The sequence below is a fragment of the Odontesthes bonariensis genome, chromosome 22, assembly GCF_027942865.1.
Source record: "Odontesthes bonariensis isolate fOdoBon6 chromosome 22, fOdoBon6.hap1, whole genome shotgun sequence".
In the NCBI taxonomy this organism is placed as follows: domain Eukaryota; kingdom Metazoa; phylum Chordata; class Actinopteri; order Atheriniformes; family Atherinopsidae; genus Odontesthes; species Odontesthes bonariensis.
In genome coordinates, this window is record NC_134527.1 from 2,145,759 (window position 1) to 2,167,729 (window position 21,971).

Below are 21,971 nucleotides of genomic sequence, written 5' to 3' on the forward strand. Positions count from 1 at the left end.
AAAACATAGAAATTTGGTTTTCTTTTCAAAAATTTGCATTTGTGTGTGTGAAATTTAGCTTTGATAAATTAATAGATTAATAAAGAAAACCTTCAGATTCATTTAGCCACTTAGTTGAAACCCAAACAGGACGTGTTCCCAGTACAACTGGAAGCTTGCTGATAATTTTAAGTCAACAAAATTACAAAAATGTTGCCAGAAATCTTTACAATGAGGACACAACCAGAACAAATGAGTAACGGACTCAGTGCAAAGGTCCCAAAAGGTACAGTTTACATTAATGTTAGAGTCGAACTTCTTTAGGTGGTCTTTAGCAGGGTAGAGCCTGTGAATGAGTTTAAAGGACACTTCCTTTGTTAGTGGGAAGAAAGTGATTTAGGAGCAACCAGGTAAAACTTCCGGTCTCCATCTGAACTCGCGCCGCCTTCGCGCGCCATCACAATCACGTGACTGAAACCCAGCTTTTTAATTTTTTTAAATTTTTCATTAAATCATGTACAAAATACATGGCTTACGTCATCTTATATACATTTTAAAGGAGCAGGTGCATATGAAGAATGCAGAACAGAAAACATGAAAATAGAATAAATAAATACAAAATAATGTTTGCTAGGGCTTTTGTCGCAAATGGTATTTTTCAAACAAACTAAAAAGTTTCATAGCATTTTTACTTTTTATAATATTAAGGGCTTTGGTAAAGGAAAGAAAATCTTTATGAAATACAAAAAACTCTGGGTTTTACATTCATATATTTAAATTTATGTATGAAATATTTTCCGAATGATGATGATAATAATAATAATAATAATATGTTGACTGAAACCCAGCTATTGATTCACTTTCCAACTTGTTTTGTGCTTGCTTGGTAATTCTGTCGGAAATGAATCCTCATGTAAAACCAGACCAACGTACAGACAGGTGACTCAGCAGATTTCAGTGTGAACAGTTGTATTCCTGTAATGAGAAGTGCTCCACTGGAGCTTAAAAGCATCGACTGAGACGTGTTTCACTGAAAATATCTTGTTTTCAGCATCAGTAAAAGAGCAGAAACAAAAACAGAGCTTCTAACTTTCTATTTTTATTTTAGTTTTATCAAGTTGTCAAAACTGAATACAGCAAATGTGTTCAGTACATGGAAAATACCTGTGATCATCACACGTTCTCTATTAACCGGGAACATATACTCAGTTTTACCTGTCCCAGCTGTCTTATAAATGCCTTTATGTGACAGTCAGAATCATCACTTTGGAGATTTAAAAAAAAAAAAAAAGGAAAAGAGCCCTTTACCTGAGAGCAATAAAACATTTAACTATACCAGCAGACTTTGCAAAGAAATATTGATTTGCTGAGAACATTAATGTGTGATTAACAATCCCTAAACGTATCATACAACAGTAATACCGTATGTTATGGGTTCCAAAAGAAATCCAATCAACAAGAGTGACTTTGACTCATGAAATACTAAGTCAATACACAAGTTATTGTGATGTCATTGACTGCATTCACTCCCCAAGTCATTGTGCTCATATTCCCTTTGGAAATAATTCTATTATTAAGTCAATATCACATCTTAATGGGAGGTATGTTTGTCCAATAAACTTTCAAGAATTGCGCGGTCAATCATTTTCTCAGAACATGGTCATTTATATAATAATGTGGCCAAAAACAAGATAAGATGGTGAATTTAAATGCTGGTCCACAAACCAAAGGGTGACATCTTTATGGCGAGGTCCATCATTTTTGCACAGTCAGTAAATAATTATTAGGGCTGGGCAACGATTAAAATGTTTAATCTAATTAACCTCATGATTTCCCTGATTAATCACGATTAATCGCATTTGTACGCAGAATCCCAAAATGAATCCAAAAGTAGCGTATAGCTTTTAGCATTTAGCTTTATTTTAAATGTGCTGCCATATGAATGAAAGTGCCATAACATTTGTTGTGCAAACACACTTTTAACATCAGCATCTTTCTGTAGTTTTTATGTAGAAGCCTCGCTCCACTGTCTGTTTCCTTGAATGACTTGCTGCTATCAGTTGTGTGTTTTGCCTTTAAGTGATATTTTAGACTGGAACTACTACGCTGAGAAGACAATTCAACTTGGCAGTGTTTACAGATGACTTTGGTTCTGTCGACTCCGCCGTCTGGAAGAACTTTAACATGAAAATGGCCGAGTAAAAGTTCCGTACCCTTCTCCATGTTTGGTGGATCCAAAGATTACTTTCTTTTCCTGTTCCACAGCAGACAGCAGCAGACTTTTACAAAATAAAAGCCTGTGAGCAGCAGACTTTTACAAAATAAAAGCCTGTGAGCAACAGACTTTTACAGAATAAAAGCCTTTGAGCAACAGAATTTTACAGAATAAAAGCCTGTGAGCAACAGACTTTTACAAAAAAAAAAAAAAACGCGTTAATGCGCAATAAAATATTTAGCGTCGTTAAATAATTAACGAGTTAACACGATAATAACGAGTTAACTCGCCCGGCCCTGTATATAATAAAGCACCCGAGCTGGGTTGAAACGGGTGTGTAAAACTCTTTTAGCTACTTTTTGTAAAGTTGAAGGGAAATCACCAGCTTTGCCCTTTTAAAGAATGGTGAATATTATGGAAGCTGCACACATCAAGTTCAATTAAGGCCAGTAATGGTCAGCAACGGCTATGTTAGTCCTTCACTCTTCAATGATAGTGGCTTTACAGCCCATTAACTCTTTGAGGCACCATGTGCACTGAGTGAATGATAAGGTGTGTGTGTGTGTGTGTGTGTGTGTATGTGTGTGAGAGGGAGATGAGCCTCCGCGGATATACTTAATGACTAATAGTTTTACTCAGTGGTTAAGTGCAGATTTAAAGAGCCTGCTAAGAAGCGTCTGCTCACACGAAGAGACTTTAACTCGGACTATGTGTGTGTGTGTCTAAAGTGCATCTGTGTCCATGTGTCCTTCACCGAATACTATCATCTCACACACTAATACACACAGAGCAGATGTTCATTGAAATGAATGATGGAGCTGATTTCCATTTGAATGCTGAGTGGAAGTTATTAGGCTACAGAGAGACCACACCACTGTGTGTTTGGTGAGGGCTGAGAGATGGTAGCCACACATGTATGTGCATTTTCTTTGTTTCGTCTCGTTGCATTTATTTACATTATTTGATACACAGCTGGAAACTATGAATTCTAAAAGGTAATCCAACCCCAGATGCCACAAAGTCAGACTTGTTGTGTCCGGCTGGGCTCAGCTGGTTGTTGATGTGTCTCATTATAATATTAATAGAGGCTGTTCCAGCAGCAAGTGGAATCATATTATCGTGTTTCTTCTTCGCATCACATAAAAAAAAAACATCAACAGAAAATAGCTTCTGCAAAATACACACACTTAAGCAAACATGCCGCACGAAATGAGTTCTTAAAGGGATAGTTCTCAATGTTAGCTTCATTGTAGCTCAAAGGAAAGCAAAAAGGAGACGATGACAAACAACAAAAAGCACAAAAAATCGTGTTATATCCCCCTGAATCTGTTGTGTTTCCAGTAAATAAGGCAAATTAAGCCCCCAGAAGTGTGAACGTCCCTTTTTACAGGATTCCAGGGCTACCTTGCAGCTTAACCACGAAGGGCATTTAAAGGGACAGTTCGCCTCTTCTGACATGAAGCTGTATAACATCCCATATCAGCAGCATCATTTCTGAACATCTTCTTCCCCCCTGCTGCGTCCTGTGAGCAGAGTTCCAGCCTCGTTTTGGTGTTGATGAAGGTAGTCCGGCTAGTTGGCTGGGGTTTAAAAAATAAAGCGTTTTGCTTCTCAAAACAATATGCCTTCAAAAGATGAATACATTTGCATCACAAAATGGTTCTCCAGGAAAAAGTCAGACCTCACAATCAGCCTCATGTCAAAAAAGACGAACTATCCCTTTAATTATTGGTAATGTTGTATCTGCAGAAACTAAAAAAAAGAAACGTCCAAACAGTCGGTGGTTAAAGGGGATTTCCCCAATTACAACAAAAGTAATCAGGTGGTGAGCGGTTAGGTTCTGTGGTAACGAGAGAGAATTGTAGAGGTCAGACATTCCTCTTTATTCTTATCTTAAAAGAATTCTTACAATTAACTTACTAATTAACCTGTCGTGCATGCTTTTGGCCGGTGGAAGGAAGCCGGAGGGAACAGTCCTACAGCTTTGAGCTGCCTTTCAAACATAACTTTGGTCACATATTACACTATAACCCCTGAAGCATTTATTACCTGCTCACACAGGCACACCTGGCAAACTGAGCTCAGACTGCCACACACCAAACTGAAAGAGAGAGTCTAATTCTCCAACATGCAGCCATGAACTGTGAACATCTGGTAATAATCGCGCTTTAAGACAGGTGTTAATCTGGCCCAGATTGTGGGAAAAAAAGCAACAAAAAACACCACAGATGGAGTAAGATCACGGCCAATGATTCCACCATCCTATAGGTTCCATAAACGCTGGGCTGCACTGTCAGAGCGAATCATCGGTGTTTTCTCTAAGTTTTTAGAGACTAATGTGAAGAACCGTTACTGAAATAGGCAACGGTGTGAAAATGACAAGTGGGAAGAAAAGTAATGACGGCAAGAGGTTACAGCTGTCTTAAATAATTGGCGCTGAAACAGAGTGACATAAACAGCAGCATTTTGTATTTCAGAGGATACTTATGGTGAACTTACTATACTTATCTGTCCTGATGCAATAAATGAGCTGATGCAGTTTAAATTGTCTCCAGTTCTGATAGGATGGTATAAAAGCTTACAGAACAGATCTTTAAAGGCTTTTTACTGGTTTTTACATACATTGTAATTAAGTTTGGTTCTTTTCATCATAGCTTTCAGGTTGGATAGAATTAGTTTATTTTAGGGCTGGGCCACGATTAAAATGTTTAATCTAATTAATCGCATGATTTCCCTGATTAATCACGATTAATCCCATTTGTACGCAGAATCCAAAAATGAATCCAAAAGTAGCGTATAGCTTTTAGCATTTAGCTTTATTTTAAATGTGCTGCCATATGAATGAAAGTGCCATAACATTTGTTGTGCAAACACACTTTTAACATCAGCATCTTTCTGTAGTTTTTATGTAGAAGCCTCGCTCCACTGTCTGTTTCCTTGAATGACTTGCTGCTATCAGTTGTGTGTTTTGCCTTTAAGTGATATTTTAGACTGGAACTACTACGCTGAGAAGACAATTCAACTTGGCAGTGTTTACAGATGACTTTGGTTCTGTCGACTCCGCCGTCTGGAAGAACTTTAACATGAAAATGGCCGAGTAAAAGTTCTGTACCCTTCTCCATGTTTGGTGGATCCAAAGATTACTTTCTTTTCCTGTTCTGTCTCTTTCCTGGCACAAAAGCCCCTAAAAATAAGATAAAAAAAACGTTTTTGTTTTTTTTTTAATCCATCCATCCATCCATCCATCCATCCATTATCTTCCGCTGGTCCGGGGATCGGGTCGCGGGGGCAGCAGCTTGAGCAAAGAGACCCAGACGTCCCTGTCCCCGGCCACTTCCTCCAGCTCTTCTGGGGGGACCCCGAGGCGTTCCCAGGCCAGCCGAGAGACATAGTCTCTCCAACGTGTCCTGGGTCTTCCCCGGGGCCTCCTCCCAGTGGGACGGGCCCGGAACACCTCACCGGGGAGGCGTCCAGGAGGCATTCTCACCAGATGCCCGAGCCACCTCATCTGACTCCTCTCGATGCGGAGGAGCAGCGGTTCTACTCCGAGCCCCTCCCGGATGACCGAGCTTCTCACCCTATCTCTAAGGGAGAGCCCAGCCACCCTGCGGAGGAAACTCATTTCGGCCGCTTGTATTCGCGATCTCGTTCTTTCGGTCACTACCCACAGCTCGTGACCATAGGTGAGGGTAGGAACATAGATTGACCGGTAAATCGAGAGCTTGGCCTTCTGGCTCAGCTCCTTCTTCACCACGACGGGCCGGTGCAGAGCCCGCATCACTGCAGACGCCGCACCGATCCGCCTGTTAATCTCCTGTTCCATTCGTCCCTCACTCGTGAACAAGACCCCGAGATACTTGAACTCCTCCACTTGGGGAAGGATCTCATTCCCGACCCGAAGAGAGCATTTTTTAAATAAAAAAAAAAAAAACCTGCGTTAATGCGCGATAAAATATTTAATGGCGTTAAAAAATGAACGATAATAACGTTAATAAGTTCTTTGCAGGTTTTGATTTTATATGGTACAAATGTGGTACATTAAGTGATGAAACTGAGAATAAAGACATCCTACACTGGTAGCTGTGTAATGAAAATAGAAGGAAAAACTTGTGACTATGTTTATGAATGTCACACCCATGGACTCACGTTCTTAGTTTCATGTTTTAGGTTATGTTTTTGTGTTCAGTCCACGTTTAGTTTAGTCATGTCTTAGTTTTCCCTGCACCCTGTTGATTCCCCTCCAGCTGCACCTTGTCCCCAATCACGTTCACTCCCTATTTAAGTTGTCAGTCCTTTTTGTTCATTGTGAGATTCTTGCACTTACCCATTATACCTGACCCTGCCTGCATTGTTTCCCCATGTTCCACGTTTTGCAAGCTAAGTATTTATTTATTTTTCCATTCATGCCATGTTTAGTTTCGTATTTTTTTTAATCCGGCTTAGCCGCGCCTTTTGTTGTCACTTTGTTTTTGGAAAATAAATCCAGTTCTTTACCTTTGAAGTCCGCATCCGTGTCCTCCCTCCTCACACAAACTTGACAATGAACCGAATTCTTGTGCTACATGTGTTAATCTTTGATCGAGCAGGGGAGTCGGGGTGTGTTTGTGAGTTTTTCTACACGTTTCTGCTGATTAATTAAGTAGTTTGTCTCAGTCTTTTATCGTCTCTGATTAAATATTTACATATTAAAATAAAGCAGCTGATCTGACGGTAAAATTTGTGGGTTTTCCCTTTAACTTGGGTTCAGTTTTTCTGCAGCATCACTTAGTGGACAACAGAGGAAGTGTTGGTGTGTTGCTGCTGTGTTGCTGGTGAGTTGCTGGTGTGTTGCTGGTGAGTTGCTGCTGTGTTGCTGCTGTGTTGCTGCTGTGTTGCTGGTGCGTTGCTGGTGCGTTGCTGGTGTGTTGCTGGTGCGTTGCTGGTGTGTTGCTGGTGTGTTGCTGGTGCGTTGCTGCTGTGTTGTTGGTGTGTTGCTGGTGCGTTGCTGGTGTGTTGTTGGTGCGTTGCTGGTGTTTTGTTGGTGTGTTGCTGGTGTGTTGTTGGTGTGTTGCTGCTGTGTTGTTGGTGCGTTGTTGGTGTGTTGCTGCTGTGTTGTTGGTGCGTTGCTGCTGTGTTGTTGGTGTGTTGCTGGTGTGTTGCTGCTGTGTTGTTGGTGTGTTGCTGGTGTGTTGCTGCTGTGTTGTTGGTGCGTTGTTGGTGCGTTGCTGGTGTGTTGGTGCGTTGTTGGTGCATTGCTGGTGCGTTGCTGCTGTGTTGCTGGTGTGTTGCTGCTGTGTTGCTGGTGTGTTGTTGGTGTGTTGCTGGTGCGTTGCTGGTGTGTTGCTGGTGTGTTGTTGGTGTGTTGTTGGTGCGTTGCTGCTGTGTTGCTGGTGCGTTGTTGGTGTGTTGCTGGTGCGTTGCTGGTGTGTTGCTGGTGTGTTGTTGGTGTGTTGTTGGTGCGTTGCTGCTGTGTTGCTGGTGTGTTGCTGCTGTGTTGCTGGTGCGTTGCTGCTGCGTTGCTGGTGTGTTGTTGGTGTTTTGTTGGTGTGTTGTTGGTGTGTTGCTGGTGTGTTGCTGGTGCGTTGCTGGTGTATTGTTGGTGTGTTGCTGCTGTGTCGGTGTGATGAAGTTGCAGCTGCTTGTACTTAAAAGGAAATCAGTAGCTCTTAATTAGAGCATTACTGTAGCGATAAAGTTACACCTACACGTAATGATGTATCGACGGGAGACATTTGCACAATTGGAGCCCGTACACCTTCTTTATTGCTTACTCATTCAACTTTTCCTCGTGTTTTTGCACTTTTTTCATTCTGTTTATTTATTTTTTATCTATTTATTTTCTGTCCCCCTCATTGAACTTCTGTCTCTCTCCTTGTCTTTTTTATTTCTTCCATTTTGTACACATAAATCTGTACTTTTTCTATCGTTTCCTCTCTACTTCCCAGTTTCCCCAGCTTTTCCTTAATTTGTTTGAGCTCTTTTTTTTTATTGCATTATCACTTCTTTTTGCCCCTTTCCTTTATTAATATCTGTCCTAGGCACCCGTCTTTGTTTTGTTTTGTGTGTATTTATGTTTAACAGCGCTTTTTGGCGGTGACATCATGCATACTTGTGCGTCTGCTGACAGCTACAGGACATTCCTGTCTATGTACGTGTGTTTGCTGACAAGCAGAATTCTTGTTTTCTTGAAAAGCTGACAGACTCAATCTAGCTCCCGGTGCTACATGAGACCCTTCAGGCTTCATCCTCGTCTCTGCTCGGGCTAAAAATGGCTCCCGCCTCACAGCCATTAGCTGCCGCTGCACGTTCAAAGAGAACGATCAGCGACGGCGGGGGCTGCGACATGGCAGTCAGACATGGCAACCCTCCCTCCATCCTGTTTACAATCAAGCCTGGAAGCAGTTCGCCATGAGCGCACACCTGAACGTGTCTGAGTCAGGCACTACTTTGCATCTCACCAGCGTAAACAAACCCGGGAATTCATTTAAAAAGATCCATTTAGGTCAGTGACACTCAGTATTTTTTTCACCAGAGCCACATTGGCAGCAAAATCAAGGGAAGAGCCACTTTTACCACAACATACTAAAGTCACTTTTTGCAAATATGCATTTCTACATATAAAACATCCCACAAAAAAAGAACACAGCCAATACATTTTCAATTCAGACCACATTTACCTTAATACTGGGATGAGCGGAAGCTGGCCTGCATGTGCTCGACTTTCTTCATGTTGTATTTGTAGTTTGTTGTGGTAATCATAGTGAGACATTCAGGATGAGCATGGTTTTTCTGCTGGTTTTCTGCTGGTTTTTGTGCTGGTTTTTGCCCTTTTTTTAAATTAAAAACTGATCCATTGTGCCTGCATCTCACGCTGGCTAAAGGAGCTAGCGTGCTCTGTGGTTTAAGCGGGCTGCGTTGCCAGGTTTAACAGAGCCCCCTTTAGGAAACACCATTAAGGCCTAATTAATAATAAATAAAAATACTTAATACTATAAAAACGCAAACTTAATAAAAATACTTAATACTGTGCAGTATTCGCTGTGTGTTATGTGAAAAAATGTATTGTTATTGTTACCATATTGTTATAAGCTGCTATGTGAGTGCGAGCCGCCAGTTAAAGCTTGAGGAGCCGCACAATGAGTATCTCTGATTTAGGCGTTTACAGAGAAGGTTACTCAACTCAACTTTATTTATAAAGCCCTTTAAAACAGCCGTGGCTGAAACAAAGTGTACATGAATAACAACACAAAGTATAAGGCATAAAACATAAGAACAGTGTAAAAACAATACTAAACAATAACAATATTAAAACAATAACAGAAACAGAGTCTCATGCTGGGTTAAAAGCCAGGGAATAAAAATGTGTTTTTAAAATGGACAGTGAAGGTTGTGTCCTTCTTTAAAGATTATACCAAATACTCTCATCTTGGCTTGTTTTTTATTAATACAGCAATTGTTGCTTTTGTGTTGATTCTGGATGTGGAGTTATCTTTTTTTTTTTTTTTTTTTATATATATATTTTTTGGGGGCTTTTTATGCCTTTATTATCCAAATCAAATTTATTTGTAGCACATTTCATGTACAAAACAGTTCAAAGTGCTTCACATAAAATAAAAGCATTGCAGCAGGGAGTGGACGAAGCATTAAAAATACATAAAATAATATAAAGAGAAACAAATAAAATAATTAAAATGAATTTAAAAACAAGCAACAGTCCAGATAAATTCAAAGATATAGTGCAGATTTCACATAAGAAAAGAAATGTCTTTAACCTGGATTTAAAAATGTCTCCATTTGGTGAAAGTTTATAGAGGACAGTGTAGAGAGACAGGAAGCAGGGGGCAGAAAGAGGGGGAATAACACGCAGCACAGGGCCGTCCGATGCGGGATTCGAACCGGGGCCAGCTGCAGCGAGGACTGTAGCTTCTGTACATGGGGCGCCTGCTCAACCCACTACGCCACGGACCCCCCCTGTGGAGTTCTCCTTTAACATCACTAACTGTTGAAATGCTATTAAAAAAGAACACTGTTGTATTTTCACATTTTTTGGGGAGATTCTTGGGGTCCTGGAGACTGTTTTTAAAAGGAAAATGTTTCCAAACTTCAAAGTTATGTACCGATGTGATCTGGATGGACATGAGCACACGAAGCGGGACAAATACCTTTTGAGGGTGTTGTTAGTGGGATGTAAAAGGGCTCCGACCAGAAAAACCAACAATAAATGAGTGGATTGATGTCATATATATATATATATATATGTTATGGAGAGAATTACATTGAAATTAAGAAACCAAACTGATATTTTTGAAGAGAACTGGTCAAAATGGCTCAGCTATGAGCTGATTTCATATAGATCGATACAGATCGAGCTCAAACCCTCTATTAAGATTTTATTCTACTTTTTTTTCCCCCCTATTTTCGAGCAGCATCCTTATATTTCTGTGTATGATGTGCTTATGTTGATTCTGCCGTTTTACTTGGTGCACAATCCTCCCTTCGTCATTTAATGTTATGTTTTTGTGCCCAACTGGCACATATGTGTGTGTGACCAAGTAACTGTCCAAAACTTCCAGGTCACTCTGACCCAAAGGAAGAAGCTGCCATCCATCAGGCTCCTGAAAATGGGAAATGAATGAGATGGTTGGGTTATATATTTAACTGCATTAACACCTTATTAATAAGTTGATGACTCCATTTTTAATAATTGTAATAAATGAACCCTTGAAGAAACTTTCTGATATGTAAAACAGGTGCTGAATACTCGGAGTGAGCAGCTAAAATGATCATGTGTTTAATTAAGAGCATGTTGTGTGTTTCTGCAGTGCCTCCTCAGTTCCTGAACTACCCGACCAACACGTACGCCTACGAGTCCACAGACATCGAGCTGGAATGTGCAGTAACAGGAAACCCGCCGCCGACCGTCCGCTGGATGAAGAACGGCGAGGAAGTCATCCCCAGCGACTACTTCCAGATCGTGGTGAGTCAAAACAGCTCGGACACAAGCTGCACGAGCAGAGGCAGCTGGAAGCCAGGGCCCAGCTTTTCATTTTAAAGACACATCGGAGCTGTTAAAAACTGGGGCTGGGCAACGATTAAAATGTTTAATCTAATTAATCACATGATTTCCCTGATTAATCACGATTAATCGCATTTGTACGCAGAATCCAAAAATGAATCCAAAAGTAGTGTATAGCTTTTAGCATTTAGCTTTATTTTAAATGTGCTGCCATATGAATGAAAGTGCCATAACATTTGTTGTGCAAACACACTTTTAACATCAGCATCTTTCTGTAGTTTTTATGTAGAAGCCTCGCTCCACTGTCTGTTTCCTTGAATGACTTGCTGCTATCAGTTGTGTGTTTTGCCTTTAAGTGATATTTTAGACTGGAACTACTACGCTGAGAAGACAATTCAACTTGGCAGTGTTTACAGATGACTTTGGTTCTGTCGACTCCGCCGTCTGGAAGAACTTTAAAATGAAAATGGCCGAGTAAAAGTTCCGTACCCTTCTCCATGTTTGGTGGATCCGCCGATTACTTTCTTTTCCTGTTCCACAGCAGACAGCAACAGACTTTTACAAAATAAAAGCCTGTGAGCAACAGACTTTTACAATAATAAAATAAATAGTAAAACCTGCGTTGATTCGCGAAAAAATATTTGTTGGCATTAAATAATATAAACGAGTTAACTCACCCAGCCCTGTTAAAAACGCATGCAGCAAACAAAAACTGCTGCTAAAACTTGGTCTTTATAACAGTTTTGCACACTGTTAGCCATATCTTATCCGGCCTAAAGTTACAAATGTTTTAACATTGAAGAATTGTGAGGAAATATTATATTATTATAATATGTATATCTGTATATTTCAGATACCTTATACATTTTCTTTTATTCTTATTTTTTATTAATTTTTATTCATATTTCATATTTAATTTTAATTATCTTTTTATTGGTAGCAGGACAAGGAAGAACTTCACTGCACATTGTACTCTGTATGATTGTGTATGTGACAAATAAAACTATCTTGAATCTTGAAAGGAATCCCAGCTGAGATTACAATCATGAACTGCTACGGCCAGAGGACGAGGGTTGTGAAGAAGGCTGTGTGCTTTCCTGACCTGCCTGACCTGTATGAGAGGCATTAGTCGGGTCAAATAGTGCAAAGCATACAAGGAAGTGTGTGTTACTGGCTTTGAAAGAGATTCTGACGGATTAATTGGTGAAAAAGAGCAGTTAATCTGTTCAAAATGATCTAAACTTTGAGTAATCTGACAATCCGGGCCTCACTCTCATACATCTCTTCAGCATTTTCTCTCATTCACTTTTATTTCCATTGCCGTTCTTTTTTCGCTTGTGTAACGATTGAAGCTGGCGTTCGCTGCAGCTTTGAATGCCTTATTGACGTGTTTGTCTTTGTTTTCTCTCAGGACGGCAGCAACCTGCAGGTTTTGGGTTTGGTGAAGTCGGACGAAGGATTTTATCAGTGCGTTGCTGAGAATTCTGCCGGAAGCTCGCAGGCCATGGCTCAGCTGTTGCTCAGAGAGCCAGGTAGGTGCACGCCCCCAGTCACATGGTCAACACATGCTGTGGTGCAGGGGTGGCCAACCGGTCAGACGCATTTTTACTGTGTTACCACAAAGAGCCACATTATTTAGAAAAATGACCGAATTCTCTCCGTTACATCCGTCTGTTCTTGACGTGACGCGTCCACGCTGATATTAAACCCACTAACCGAGCAAAATGAGTCAAAAACAGGCGCGTTTGGAAAGTTTCTTCCCAGCGAGGAGACAGAAGAAGAGGCTGTGACCACTAAGAAAAAGAAAGCTGCATTTTGAAGGCTTTTTTTAAACGTTACCATAGCGACCAGAGAGGATGTTATTAGAGATGCACCGATCAATCGGCCGCCGATTTATATATTTAAAAAAAAAAAGTTTTATATCAAATCACTGTCGTAATTTCCGGTTTTGGTCTGCTCAAACGGACCCGCATGTGCGGTGCGTAGCAGCTCAACGCACCCAGAGCAAAAAGCTAAAACCTAGCAGGACTCAGGAAGTAAACGCGTCACTGATTTGGACTTATTTCACTTTGTGCCAGGACGAGCCAAAACACGCCGTTTGTAATGCTAAAGTCAAAAGTAAGCCGCGGAGGATCAACGCCTGAGACATTTGGAACAACAAACTTAATACGCCACTTGGAACAGAAGCACCTGGGTTTGTTTAGCAAATATAAGGAGGAAAAAATAAATCTGCTCAGGAGGCACTGTTGAAACTCTATTTTCTATTTGTGATGTTTTATTCTTGAAAAGGGGGGTTATGATAGCATGCAGCCTACCACTAGTTGTGGTTTTATTTGCAGTTATATAAGCAAAATGTTGTCTGGGAGAAGGGCACTTGTATTAAATTTGGGAAAGGGTACTCAAGCCAAACAAATATAGTGTCTATTATGTGATTCTAATGATTTCTTAGATAGAAAATCGGTATTGGAAAAACTAGTTTTGGCAGGTCAGACCTCCTTAAAAACCAGAAATCGGTATCGGCCAAGAATTTTGCAATCGGTGCATCTCTAGATGTTATGTCAGGAGGACGCGGCTAATAAAGTTACATACAAGTACACAGTTTATTATCATATTTACTAAATACCACAGTGTCTGTGTTGGTCGTATCATTTTATTTTGTTGTATTTATCCGCCACACTTGAAAGGCCGGTCCGTGAAAATATTGTCATGTTGACCATAAACCGGTCCGTGGAGCAAAAAAAGGTTGGAGACCGCTGCCGTGTGGAACTCAAACGAAGCCAACACGCACATTAAAAAAACACAAACACAAATTTTGATCTGAATGTAAGAGCCGCATGAAACCAGACAAAGAGCCGCGGGTTGGCCACCCCTGCTATCGTGCCTCCCACAACCGAAACAACCTGCTATCACAGCTTGTTACCATCACTTCTTTGATGACATCATTTCTTTGTTTGCAGTTGTGGAAACTACCCGTTTCCCTTCTGAGTTTGAGTTAAATTCAGACCGTTTCTCTGTGTCCTGCAGTGAGGATAGTTTGTTCAACCAGAAAAGCTATTTTGCTAACGGCGTTTTGGGTTTTGAACTTATCAGAAAGCAGATTTTCCATCATGCACGCAGGTGTATTTACATGCTGGAGGTTATGGATTCCTCTCCGTTTAATGGGCTTCTTGTTGTAATGGCTTTTGTTCCCTTCCAGGAAAGCCGTTTGATCTGCCAGAAGTTGGTCTTGTGTACAGTCACGGCTGAGAGAACAGCAGGATTACGAGTTTTAGTCAAAGTCGTTGTTTACCGTGTTGAATGGGTTCAGATACAGTTAGTCATGTGGGGTGACGGCTGATACTACAGCGTGACACGCACACCCAGGAAAATGTGAACAGCTCAGCCTCTCTGCAGAACACCTGAGTCAGCACAAAGGTATCGCTCTGCATTTAAATGGGACCGGCCGCCGTGCTGGTGTGTGTATAACAGAGGAAGTGAGTACAGCTATATCCACTCTGTGAGTTATTGTGCAGCCTGGAAGATCCCGTTAATGTAAAACTCAGATAATCTGGCTTCAGAATGGTGTGTAACTGCGACAGAGGCCGGGATGAGTGCTGCTGTAAACAACTGATGCAGCTCTTTAGCTGCTGTCACAGGATGACAAACAAAAGCAAATAAGCTTATTTAGTGTCTTCCCACTTTGTTTTAGCTTCACACTCTGAATTATTTTAGTAGAGGCATGCTTTTAATAGTTATATGCTCGTATTTAACATATTTTATGCTATAAATACAACCTGTACAGATGGAGGTTAGATAAAGTTGAATCTAATCTAATTTGAACAAACGTTTGGCTGCTTGATTACAAGCACTGAGTTGATGTACATAGACGTTAGCAAACTGCATGCATGCGTGACTCATTACAATCAACTATAATGTAAAATAATCAACTAACTGAAGAAATATCAGTGGCCCAGCTGAAGCTAGCTCACCAGCTAACCATTAACCAATCATCTGACAACGTCTGTTACAAGGTGGATGATAGGGCCGCATCTATCCATCCATCCACCTATCTATCCATCCATCTATCTATCTATCTATCTATCTATCTATCTATCTATCTATCTATCTATCTATCTATCTATCTATCTATCTATCTATCTATCTATCTATCTATCTATCGGGATGGAAACCCTAATAGGTCAGACCAGTAACTTATTATAAGTTAACTTAGTAAAAAGTGTAAACTGCAGCAGTCACATGAACAGGCAGGCATGATAGTTGGTTAATTTGACACATGATTAACTGCCCAGAGGAATCCAACAGGTTGCAATATTAACTGAATAACAGCGCGGTTTAAACTTTCCTCTGACAATGTCCTACCTGCAGCATTAAGTCATTTCTTACTCAGCATGGAAGCCTAACGAACCACAGAATTCTTTGAGCTGCAGCTAAAGCCTACCCTTGCTTTCAACATTTACCAGTAATATCAGTATTTACGATAGTTATACATATTTATCCCAAATTGTGAATATTAACTGTCCAATCTCACATGAATGGGAAGTATTGCATGCATACCTTTGATCTTTCTGTCATTTTAACTGGTATTTTATGAAATAAAGGTCAGGAACATTTAGATAAAAGTGAGTAATGTGTGAATGTTTGAATGCCATCAGTGTAGCAGAAGCCTTTAATGTTATGTATTTCACGTGCGAAAGGGCTAAAGTGTGTGACATGTTGTAGTAGTTCCTTTGTGATAATCTCTTTAACCATCGTTTACTCCTAAAATACCTTCAGAAGAGCAAGGCCCAGAGTGGCCGACAATTACAGACTCTGCAATGACTGCAATAGATAATTGTTGTTAACTGCTTTCTATAAAACTGCGACACTATTAACGGATATAGTAAAATTAGTATAATACTTATTATTGTACTGGGTATACTAAGTATAATACCATTATACGAGTAAAAAAACTCTTAACACCCACTTAATTCTGGCTTTTGAATGGGAGTATTTAATTAGTATTTAATATTCATATATCTAATGACTGCAGGATGTCAGTGGTAACTCCACATCTGGGTGTTTGCTCTAATTTTAACAAGGATGCTGCAGTCAGAGCTACATTAGTTGGCAAAGCTCACTTTTTCTTTGAGTTCAGTCTCATTCCTGCTCTGTGGAGCTGATGCTCACGGCCCTGCTAAGAATAATAAACTAGCTTAATTACCTCAGCGAGTTGTGCTTATCAGAAACTGTAGCAGACGGCGTATTATTAGACTTTCATGCTGTTGCAGTTGGCTGTTCTTTGGAGGTAAAGACATCCCGGACGGAGGATAAATGCACCACTACCGGCAATGGGCAAATATTCGATTGGCTTATTTTAGCAGGTGAACAAGCATTCAAAAAGCTGGGCGAGTTAACTCGTTATTATCGCGTTAACTCAATAATTATTTAACACGATGAAAATTTTATCACGCATTAACGCAGGTTTTATTATTAATTTTATTATTTTAAAAGTCTGTCGCTCACAGGCTTTTATTTTGTAAAAGTCTGCTGCTGTCTGCTGTGGAACAGGAATAGAAAGTAATCTTTGGATCCACCAAACATGGAGAAGGGTACGGAACTTTTACTCGGCCATTTTCATGTTAAAGTTCTTCCAGACGGCGGAGTCCACAGAACCAAAGTCATCTGTAAACACTGCCAAGTTGAATTGTCTTCTCAGCGTAGTAGTTCCAGTCTAAAATATCACTTAAAGGCAAAACACACAACTGATAGCAGCAAGTCATTCAAGGAAACAGACAGTGGAGCGAGGCTTCTACATAAAAACTACAGAAAGATGCTGATGTTAAAAGTGTGTTTGCACAACAAATGTTATGGCACTTTCATTCATATGGCAGCACATTTAAAATAAAGCTAAATGCTAAAGGCTATACACTACTTTTGGATTCATTTTTGGATTTTGCGTACAAATGCGATTAATCGTGATTAATCAGGGAAATTATGTGATTAATTAGATTAAACATTTTAATCTTTGCCCAAACATGCTACTTTTGGTGTAAAAATGGCAAAAGGAAGCAAACAGTGAATATCTGGACCAGAAAACTAACTAAACAAAGTCAATAAGCAAAGCAGTAGAGTTAGAGCAATAAATAACAGCTGTCAGAGCAACTAACATTCTAATTATCTGAAGAAAAAAACAAAAAAATGATGTTTCCTAAGTAAAGCAAAAGAACTTAAACACATATAAATAAGTTTCAGATTTCGTGCACCTCGGTGTCTCTTGGTCTCCTTCTTTCTTCCACCGTTTGTCTCGGCCTTAATCACTGCTCAATGGCTTTCTCCGCTGAGCCAGCAGCACAGATGGCAACACATACAAAGACATTAAGAGGGTCAGATGGTTGGTGTTATCGCTTGGTTACGATCACCACGGGAACCCAACATCTCAGCAGGCTCACAGCGGCCAATCAGACACTCCCATGAGAAATCACAGTGTGTGTGTGTGTGTGTGTGTGTGTGTGTGTGTGTGTGTGAGTGTGTGTGTGTGTGTGTGTGGGTGTGGGTGTGTGAGTGTGTGTGTGTGTGTGAGTGTGTGTGTGTCAGCATACCACCTTGTTACCCTTGAGAATGCCAGTCCTCTTGATCCTTGGACTCTTTACAGGCACACACACACACACATACAGGACAATGCTTTTGTTCTACTTAAAATCCCTTCCATGTGCATCCAATGTACCAATTTATGTTTTACTCAAATACGATGCGAGCATACACACTCTCTCAACACGTATTCGTGGTTTTGTTTATTCAGCAGGTGGAGATGCTCTCTGACTTCTTTTTTTCTCCCTTTCAACATTTATATAAACCCGCACCAGCTTCCCTAACATATCATATTGATATCCCACATATCTACGGTAGAGGGATGCAAATATAAACCGTTCTCTTCCACGTGGATAACGTTTACAAATAGGGCTGTGCAACAATTAAAATGTTTAATCTAATTAATCACATGATTTCCCTGATTAATCACGATTAATCGCATTTGTACGCAAAATCCAAAAATGAATCCAAAAGTAGTGTACAGCTTTTAGCATTTAGTTTTATTTTAAATGTGTAGCTTATTTCTATGAGTTTAAGTTATTTTGCTTTACTTATGAAACATAATTTTTTTTAGTTTTTTATGCAGATAACTAGAATGTTAGTTGCTGACAGCTGTTATTTATTGCTCTAACTCTACTACTTTGCTTATTGACTTTGTTTAGTTAGTTTTCTGGTCCAGATATTCACCGTTTGCTTCCTTTTGCCATTTCGACACCAAAAGTAGCACGTTTGAAAAACATTTTTTTTTAGTGCTGGGCAACGATTAAAATGTTTAATCTAATTAATCTCATGATTTCCCTGATTAATCACGATTAATCGCATTTGTATGCAGAATCCAAAAATGAATCCAAAAGTAGCGTATAGCTTTTAGCATTTAGCTTTTTTTAAATGTGCTGCCATATGAATGAAAGTGCCATAACATTTGTTGTGCAAACACACTTTTAACATCAGCATCTTTCTGTAGTTTTTATGTAGAAGCCTCGCTCCACTGTCTGTTTCCTTGAATGACTTGCTGCTATCAGTTGTGTGTTTTGCCTTTAAGTGATATTTTAGACTGGAACTACTACGCTGAGAAGACAATTCAACTTGGCTGTAAATGCAGGAGTTTTTTTTAAATTTATTTTGAAATACGTGCTTTTATGTTGAAACCAGTAAAACAGGAAGTAGCGCCGGTTAGCTCCGTGAGCTTCACACCTGTAGCGGTGATGTTAGCTGCTAGTTTATCTTTATTTTATTACTCCATGCTTCGTGGTGTTTGCTGTAACTGTGTGAATGTGATGCATTCAACAGACTTTTACAATAATAAAACCTGCGTTAATGCGTCATAAAATATTTATCGCGTTAAATAATTAACAAGTTAACGCGATAATAACGAGTTAACTCGCCCAGCCCTACTTACAAACCTTTCATTACGTTACTTCGGGCAGCAGTCCTAAAGAAGTCAAAGCTCAGTGCTCTGCTACTAGCAAGGATCATAAAATATTCAATTAATTTCCTGTTGTAAATTACTCAAATTCAACGTATCTCAGCTAGATTAAAGCTTTTATTTATTTCCACTGGCTGTAAATCCTGTTGTTGGAGCTTAACTGGGCCGATTTTTTTTATCAGCTTTGGTTAAACCCAAAACTATCCCTTACCAGCAATCCCAACAGTGTCCCTTTCACTTTGTCCCATTATCTGATCTAAATTGTGATCAATTACGGCAGTTTTCTACCTCCAGAACATTAACCAAAAAGACTGGCCTGGCCTGACATGGTATGAAAAAGCAATTACAACTAAAAAAAAGACACAAAGAGTGTAAAAATATAGGTTTCTGTAGTTGTGTCAGTCCAAAAGATGATAGTTTATCTTTAGGGATGAAATGGACACTTTATACCATTTGCTGTTATCTCTCCAGCACAAACGCACACTAAACAGGAAGCTGAATCGAGAATTTAAATCTTACACAAAATTATAGTAAACAATGAATAATTGCTGTTTTCAGGCCTGAGCAGAACAATAAAGATGCACGTGTTATGTTCCATTCAGCGACCGTAAAATACTAAAGAAAGCAGGAGCAGGGAGAGGAGAAGCATTGCTAGCATTGCTAACACTGCTAACACTGCTGGGATATTTAGGTTGAAATAGTGAAGGAAGACGGAGCTCAGAGGCAAACCTAAGTGTACATCTGGACTCACTTTGGTGAGACTGGAAAGCACAATCTTGATTAAAAATGCGCACACAGTGTAAAGTCTACATCATACAATTGTACCATTGTAGTAATGCAGCTAATATGAGGAACCACGATAGCTTTTTTTTTTTTTGCCCTGAACAAACATCTGCAACCTCACCGAACACAGACACGCCAAAACAAATAATTCAGGCATTAACAAGAACGTTGTGTTCCAACTTTAATCTTCAAATCTCTGGCAGGTTTCAGGAGAAAGGATCTGAGGGCATATTTAGTTATACTCTGGGTTTCGCCCGCTGTCGACGTTCTCGGAGCTGCAGCTGCAACTGCACTCTGAAGCCAAATAAAAGCCCAGCTAATGGATTAGAAAAATAAGCCCGAGGAGTACCCATTATATAAATGTGTGAACTTCAAGGGACTCACCCTTGTATGTGACATACAGAATGTAATCATCGATGAGTCGTAATCATAATCAAATCGAATTGTGAGCCGAGCAAAGACTCATAGCTCTGTGACGTGCCTAAACGTGGTGTGATGGTGGAATTTTTCCCGTCTGTTGATGAACCCTAATGCTAACAGAATGAATCTCCAGTAATATGTCCCAGTCCAGTGTATACTGTTTTGTGCAACTTATTGTAAACATGATGGAGAGTTGGACTGTGTTCGAAACCGCATACTACATACTACATACTACATACTGCATACTGCATACTACATACTTCCATACTACATACTCAGCGATCAGACAGTATGCAGAGCGTTTACACACAATGCATTTCGCTCCTGCCCGAGCCGAAATCAGCCGGCCTGAAACTGATTTCTCTTAAGCTACAAACTCTGTAAACTTTAGCAACATTTGAAACATTTTCAGGCGAGAAAGTAGTCGTTTAGATCCCCAACGTGTTTTTTTTGTTCCCACGAATTCGGCGCTACTAAAGCTAGCCGCAATGAGTAACGCACTTCCGGTTATTTTCACAAAATAAAATACCCGTTGCCTTTTATCATAGGGAAAGCCATTACCATACAATTGGTGCTTTTGTTTTGAAAACAGGAAGTGAACCTACCCTCGTTGTAGCTAGCTTGAAACTGCCGTTTTGACAGGAAATGACAATCGGGACGTAACGTCACGTTACGTTGCATCTTGGGTAGTTTGAGTATGAGTAGTAACCTCATGATGCATACCCAACATTTAGGAGAATCTAGTATGCATTCGGAAAAAAAAGTCAGTATGAGTAGTAGGAGAAGTATGCGGTTTCGAACACAGCCTTGGTGTTGGTTAGCAGTCAGTTGGATGCATGGCCGTCATTTGGGTATGGCAGCTGCCACATCTTGGCCCCAGGGGAAAATGTAAATGTTCGTTTTTCGTTAAAATTTTTTTGTCAATTTGTATTGATTATTCTATTATTTGATATATATAAATGAACTACAAATGAAATTCTGAACAACACAATCAATTTATCTAAGTATCATCCCCAACACTTGTATCCCCTTTTGAAATGAGCCTGAAGGTCAAAGCGGATGTTATTAGCGGGATTTGTTGTTTGCTAATTAATGTAAAATATGAAAAGGAAGCAGAAAACTTTAGATTTATTTTTCACCAATAAAAGGGCAGGTGATGGTGGGTCCAATTGGGTCCAATTCAGGCTGTTAAGGAGGCTGTCCACTTCAGCACCTCTGCCGCTAATGCTAATGCTAACAGGGAGACGGAGGCCATTGTTATGTTATGTGAGTGAGACTGCACACAGATAAGCTACATAGCAGACTTTTGTGGTGATTATTTGCTGGGCATGTATATTTATTGATTGAAACTGTAGTCATGTGACTATAGTGACCTTTGCCATACCTTAGCTTTGGCTGAATTGACGCCGCTGGTTGGATGGACACTGAGTAACCCCGGTAACAGGAAATGTCTCTGCTTTAGTATCGTATTCTACGCCGGCTTTATTTTTTTAGTTGAAAGTATTTTTGGTGAATTGATCCAATTCTTTAAGCTGATGATTGGAGCCCTTAGCTGTGAGAAAGGTCCACGGTTTGCATGTCGTAAA

The 21,971-nt window shown here is 40.0% G+C and overlaps 1 protein-coding gene across 1 annotated transcript in view; it reads left to right on the plus strand.

The window, feature by feature from the left end:
* The window catches only part of dcc (DCC netrin 1 receptor), a 368,701-nt gene that overhangs the window by 154,853 nt on the left and 191,877 nt on the right, over window positions 1–21,971 (plus strand). Inside the window, exons 6-7 of the mRNA XM_075455474.1 lie at window positions 10,996–11,150; window positions 12,601–12,721. Coding sequence (XP_075311589.1) covers window positions 10,996–11,150; window positions 12,601–12,721 — 276 coding nt within the window. The remainder of the gene's footprint in view (window positions 1–10,995; window positions 11,151–12,600; window positions 12,722–21,971) is intronic.